Source organism: Lactuca serriola, chromosome 3 (genome assembly GCF_051521515.1).
Source record: "Lactuca serriola cultivar US96UC23 chromosome 3, Lser_US96UC23_V15, whole genome shotgun sequence".
Taxonomy (NCBI): Eukaryota; Viridiplantae; Streptophyta; class Magnoliopsida; order Asterales; family Asteraceae; genus Lactuca; species Lactuca serriola.
The window spans coordinates 9,663,766-9,669,877 of record NC_136410.1 but is presented as its reverse complement, the minus strand read 5'-3'; the positions used below and the strand labels follow the sequence as shown (position 1 = coordinate 9,669,877).

The window sequence follows — 6,112 nt, the reverse complement described above, 5'->3', positions numbered from 1 at the left end:
AATAAATAAATAAATGGATGAGGATAAATTAGTTTTTTTAACACGGAAATGAACCGATCGTGCAACAAAAATAAAAAGTAAAGACAGTCTGAATTAAAAAAAAGAAATTGTTAAAAACCAAACGCTAAGAGTACCCTAAATTACAAGGACCATCGTGTTGTTTGTATGTTTATTAATTTAATAAAAAAAACTTAACATTCTTATATAATTTCGTTCCATGTAACCACAGATATTATTCTAACTTGGTGATGTTTGATTTCTTCTCGTAAAAAGTCATACTTGGAGGGTGTTTCAACATGGTCTCATCATTTATTATAATAATAATAATAATAATAATAATAATAATAATAATAATAATGCTATTAAATAAAATTAAATTAAATGGAAAAGATATCACATTAATATATCATATCAATCCGTTATAAAAGGGGCTGCTTCCTTCTTATGCTTCTTCATATACTAATTGTACAACAATGGAGGACAAAAGGTACATTCATATTCAGCCATATACATACATACATACATACATACATACATACATACTCTATCAAAAACGTTCTCACGATAGCGAATTGCGATGTTTGTTTTTAAATTTCAGATGCGCGCTTGTCACAGGAGGAAATAAAGGAATTGGGTTTGAGATATGTCGTCAATTGGCCTCCAATGGAATCAAAGTCGTATTAACGGATAGAGACGAGAGTTTGGGGGCCAAAGTTGTTCAGCAACTCAATGTTTCAGGCTTCCCAGATGTTGTTTTTCATCAACTCGATATCAGAGATCCAGTCAGCATCTCTCGAACAGTTGATTTTGTGAAAGCCCACTTCAAAAAACTCGATATCTTGGTCAATATTCCCTCATTATATATAAGCAGTCAAACTTTACAATACAAAACTAGTTTTTCAAGATTACGATATTATAATAAACCAATCTACTCTGTTTACTAAAAAAATATAATTTGTGTGCAGGTCAATAATGCAGGACATATGGGCATTATCATCCTAAACGAAGAAAAATTTAGAGCAGGAGAAGGATTCGTAAGCATTATAGTATATACCTGCATATGATTAACGTGTCGTATCTATCTTAAAACGTGAATTTGATTTGGTGTTGATATACGTATAGGTGCAAGTTTTGGACGAAAAGGCGCACCTTTTAACCGATATTTTGAAGCAAACTTATGAATTGGCAGAAGAATGCATAAAAACAAATTACTACGGAACTAAAGCTGTAACGAAGGCGTTTCTTCCTCTTCTCCAACTCTCCAACTCCCCGAGAATCGTCAACATTACTTCCAGTTATGGCGAGCTATTCGTAAGTCAATATTGCATGTATTCACGAAATTAACCATCATATTAGAAAGAAAAACAAAGCAAGTAATTTTTTTTACCCTTTATTCCAGTTTATTCATAATGAGAAGGTGAGAAATGAGCTAAGAGATATGAAGAACGTAACAGAAGAAAGGGTGGATGAGATAACTGGATGGTTTTTGAGGGACTTGAAGGCCGGTAAACTGGAGGAAAACGGATGGCCGCTAACAGTATCTGCTTATAAAGTCTCGAAAGCTGCCATTAATGCTTACACAAGGCTTATGGCGAAAGATTATCCGAAGGTGCTTATAAACTGCGTGCATCCTGGTTATGTGATCACAGATATGTCAGCTCAAACAGGATACATTACGCCGGAAGAAGGTGCTAAAGCTCCGGTTATGGTTGCTTTGTTGCCTAACGATGGTCCTTCCGGAAAATACTTTAGTCAATTGGAAATATCCCAAGTTTGATTGAGTATTGAAGATTAATATTCAACTTCCAGACAGACAGAAAGTGCAGGGGTCGGATCTAGATAAAGGAAAAGTCTAAGTTTGGGTTGACTTTGACTTTATATAGATATGTATATCAGATTGCAAAAAGTCATTTTTCATTCCCAGTTTCCAAGCTTTCGTTCATAGAGGAATAAAACTTAAAGTGTGCCATAATATTTGCTAATTTAAAGCATCTTGTCGTCTAATTTCATTTCATAAACTTAGGCAAAACACGTATCTGCTCAACAAAAACCATTACATGCACCATTCGATCGAATATTTATTTTATTTTGGATTCATAAGAATATAGTTTTATTTTATTTATTTATTTATTTTTCTCTACTGTTATACTATAGGATTTTTGTTGCATAAATTCAATGTCATTAGCAAAGTGCAAACAAAATAAAATATTATATTTGATAAGCATAAACAACTTTTTGACCAAATATCAAGTACGAATGATTTATTTATTTTTATTAAATGTGAGACCCATATATTACACACATGGTTGTAGAGATTCGGTATTTGTTCGGCCGACTACCACAAGTACTAGGGAGTATTTAGGAGTACTCGGGGAGTACTCAAATTCAGTAATTCATGTAAAAATATTTTTAGGGAAATTATATATGTCAAAATCATAAGTTAAAATTATATGTTTGTTGAAATATATAAAAAAACTAGATACATATGAATACATAAAAATGAGAAAACAAACATTGGTCTCACTTCGTGAATAATTACTGAAAATTTAAGATATATATGTACTAATAATCACATTCGTGTGTGTTAAATAATAAATCATTAAGTATATTATACACATATTAATCATTGAGTTGACCGAATTTTACAACACTGCTCGATTCAGTAAGGTGCCAATCGGAGAGTACTCGGATTTTGAAACTCACCTCGGTAAGGGGCCGATTAGGGAGTACTCGGATGAGTAATCGGCCAGCTCGATGGGTTTTACAACATTGATTATGTGACATCCCCATTTTCATGGCTATAAAAGACCGATTTGCATATGCTTATTTAAAGATCAGATAGTATTGCAAAATTTGTTTCCAGAAAATATGATAAAGATGTTATCAAAATATTTCCGAAAAAAATTATTTTATTTATATTAAAACATTGGGATTTCACCGTCTATATAGAAACATAAATATAACGAAACATTACAAGCCTTACAGTAATTAAACTAGTGACCTAATACTCCTTGAATCTCTCAGTATAATGTATCTTTCATATAGCCACCTGTAATACAACAAACTGAATAGGTCAGGTTGGAAAACCTGGTGAATACATGGGGATTTCAATCCCACAATGTGATAATAACGTATAACTCAAACCTGCAAATCCAACTATTATCGAATGGCTGAGATCTAACAGAGGGGGAAAACGCGGATTCGGGTGATAAGTCGCCGCTAAAAGTCCATGTCGCCAATAAGAGTGTCGCCGCTACAGGCTTATATTCTTGTAGTGAGTGTTAAAAATTTATGTACTTCTATTTGTACACAAATTTATTTAGCGACTATGACTCTTCTTTTTTAACCAGCAAATATAAATGTATAATCTACTCTTAAACTAACACCTAATTCCACCTATGTCCACGACGAGACTTGAACCATCGACCTCAAAGAAGGAAGACACTACCTGATACCGCTGGGCTAGAAGCCCTTTGGTTGAAAACAAAAAGTAATCGTGTAGAGCATTTATAATGGTGAAGTTAATAGGAAAGTTGAATGAGGTGACAAATTTATTTGTCATTTAATGAATTAAACTATACCATAGTATGATATCAGCTTGACATTTAAGGATTTGGAGTTCAATGACCATTGAACTCTTCAATGAAAAAAACAAAGTTTTTAATTCTTAAATATATACTATAAATTAGCTTTTGTAATTATCTATCGAACTTTGTAGAGTTCAATAGATTATAGAAAAAAATTGATAAAATTGTATGGAATGTAAATAAAAATGATGAGACAATCCATTAAACTTTATGAAATTCAATATAATGTAGATGCCTTACTCTAGAATATATATATATATATATATATATATATATATATATATATATATATATATATATATATATATATATATATATATATATATATATATATATATATAATTGTCCCAGCTATAAGTAACTTTTCTTGGTAGTTTCTTGAATAATCTGAATTTTCCATATATTCAAACACATTATATATTATTGTTACAAAGCCACAAAAGCAAAGATATATGCATATTATAATAATTATTATTACATTGCCCAATTTATAGATTAGAACGGGGTTATTTCCATTTGCCGGAAGTAAACACCGGAAGGGCCATCGTCCGGCAACAAAGCAGCCATTACAGGAGCTCTAGCACCCTCTTCTACTTTGATGAATCCTGTATGAACTGTCATATCTGTTTCAACATAACCAGGATGCACACAATTTATAATAAAATTAGGAAATTTTTTTGCCAAAAGCCGTGTGTAAGCATTAAGCATTGCTTTCGAGACTTTATAAGCAGAAACCGTTAACGGCCACCCATTCTCCTGCAACTTAGAGGCCTTAAAGTCCCTCAAAAACCATTGGATAATCTCTTCAATCCTCTCTTCAGTTACATTTTTCATATCTCCTAGTTCTTCTTTCAACTTCTCATTGTGAAAATACTGAAAAACAGGAAGATTAAAGTTACTTTTTTTAAAATATATATATATATATATATATATATATATATATATATATATATATATATATATATATATATATATATATATATAACGTGGTTACGGATTACTTACACTTAGCTCTCCGTAAGTGGAGGTAACATTGACGATTCTTGGTGAATTGGAGAGCTGGAGAAGTGGAATAAGTGCTTCCGTTACACTTTTAGTTGCAAAGTAATTTGTTTGCAAACACTCTTCACCTAATTCGTATGGTTCCTCAATGACTTCCGCAAGAAGATGTACATTCTCATCGACCACTTGCACCTAATCAAAGGACAAAGGAGACATGGTATCATGCTTAATTATATATTATTGTTCATGATTTTTCTTAATTTGTAGATTAAAACTGAAAGCTTTTTAGATTCAAAATTATCTACAAAAAATTTCATTTAAGTAGTTAATACATGTATATATTAAAAAAAATTGATTAATGATCTAATCATTTTCTCTAATGAGCCGACTACCATTTATGAAATACTTGCATGCATAGAAATTTACTTACAAATCCAGCACCGGCTTTGAATTCTTTTTCATGCATAATAATTCCAATTAATGCTGCATTATTGATCTGCACATGAAGTTTAGATTTTCTTGAACTGAAAAAAAAAAATTTAAGCAAAGTCACATTGAAATTGTACTATTTTACCTTGAAAGGGACTTTGAATTGTAAATGGCATTTTACAGCATTCAGTTTTATACATGGTGAGACAACAAGAAAGCAAGTTAAAGTACAGGGCTATGATCTTTTCCTTACCAAGATATCAAGTTTTTTGAAATTGGTTTCAATGAATTTAGCTAAACGTGCAATGCTTTGTGGATCATTGATATCAAGTTGATGGAAGAGGATATTTGGAAGGCCAGAATCATGGAGTTTCTTGACAGCTTCTATCCCTCGAGTCTCGTTCCTAGCTGTTAATATAACTTCAATTCCATTTGAAGCAAGTTGACGACATATTTCAAATCCAATCCCTTTGTTTCCTCCCGTAACAACTGAACATCTGAAATTTTAAACATATAAAAACTAAATTAATTTTGTATTGAGATTTGAGGGTTGTAATTACGGTAACATGATACAGTTTGATGAAGTTGAGATATACCTTTTGTTTTCCATTGGCTCATATGAATTGGGTTAGAGATAAGAGAAAGAAACCAACCTCTTTTATAATGCATCAAATATCAATAAACGATTTTTCCTTAAATATATATTTTTAGTATTATTTGAGTTAAATATATTGTTTTTTTTAGCCAAGACACATAAAATAGATGAGACCCGGCCCATTCGGTTTAATTTTTCATCACGTCTTTTCAATGCCTGTACGAATTAATTGCATTTAAGCAACTGAACTCACCGGCCTCTATAAATTCGTTATGCATACAGACTTCATGTGTTATATATATCAAGGCCAAACTCTATATAAAAATATAAAGTCAACTTTTTATTTTTTTAAACCCTTATTATCATAATTAAACTTTATTTGGTTTAACTTTTTAGACCTTTTATGACATGGGTTTGTCATTTGTGCAGCACACACCTCACACTTCCTTGATAACAAGGACAAAGCACACCTCACGCTTCCCTAATAAAAAAAAAACAA

At 31.5% G+C, this 6,112-nt stretch overlaps 2 protein-coding genes across 2 annotated transcripts; one reads left to right on the top strand and one right to left on the bottom strand.

The window, feature by feature from the left end:
• The first annotated feature begins 429 nt into the window (after window positions 1-429).
• Window positions 430-1,988, top strand: LOC145091432 ((+)-neomenthol dehydrogenase-like). Its single transcript, XM_079029144.1, has 5 exons — window positions 430-487; window positions 599-842; window positions 966-1,034; window positions 1,123-1,311; window positions 1,400-1,988. The coding sequence occupies exons 1-5, from the start codon at window positions 474-476 to the stop codon at window positions 1,775-1,777; spliced, it is 894 nt and encodes a 297-aa protein (XP_078885270.1). The 5' UTR covers window positions 430-473; the 3' UTR covers window positions 1,778-1,988.
• Window positions 1,989-3,961: 1,973 nt separating this feature from the next.
• Window positions 3,962-5,746, bottom strand: LOC145091431 (salutaridine reductase-like). The gene is made up of 5 exons (XM_079029143.1): window positions 5,615-5,746; window positions 5,272-5,515; window positions 5,020-5,085; window positions 4,593-4,781; window positions 3,962-4,460 (listed from the first exon to the last, which is right to left on the bottom strand). Exons 1-5 carry the CDS (start codon window positions 5,626-5,628, stop codon window positions 4,083-4,085), a joined length of 891 nt encoding a protein of 296 aa, XP_078885269.1. The 5' UTR covers window positions 5,629-5,746; the 3' UTR covers window positions 3,962-4,082.
• Between the last annotated feature and the right edge of the window lie 366 nt (window positions 5,747-6,112).

Excerpts from the sequence above, each read along its gene's own strand:
- LOC145091432 (XM_079029144.1), top strand. Across the intron at positions 843-965 it reads TCAAAAAACTCGATATCTTG|GTCAATAATGCAGGACATAT; the intron begins GTCAATATTCCC and ends ATTTGTGTGCAG. Across the intron at positions 1,035-1,122 it reads TTAGAGCAGGAGAAGGATTC|GTGCAAGTTTTGGACGAAAA; the intron begins GTAAGCATTATA and ends ATATACGTATAG.
- LOC145091431 (XM_079029143.1), bottom strand. Across the intron at positions 4,782-5,019 it reads TCAAAGCCGGTGCTGGATTT|GTGCAAGTGGTCGATGAGAA; the intron begins GTAAGTAAATTT and ends TCCTTTGATTAG. Across the intron at positions 4,461-4,592 it reads CCACTTACGGAGAGCTAAGT|TATTTTCACAATGAGAAGTT; the intron begins GTAAGTAATCCG and ends CCTGTTTTTCAG.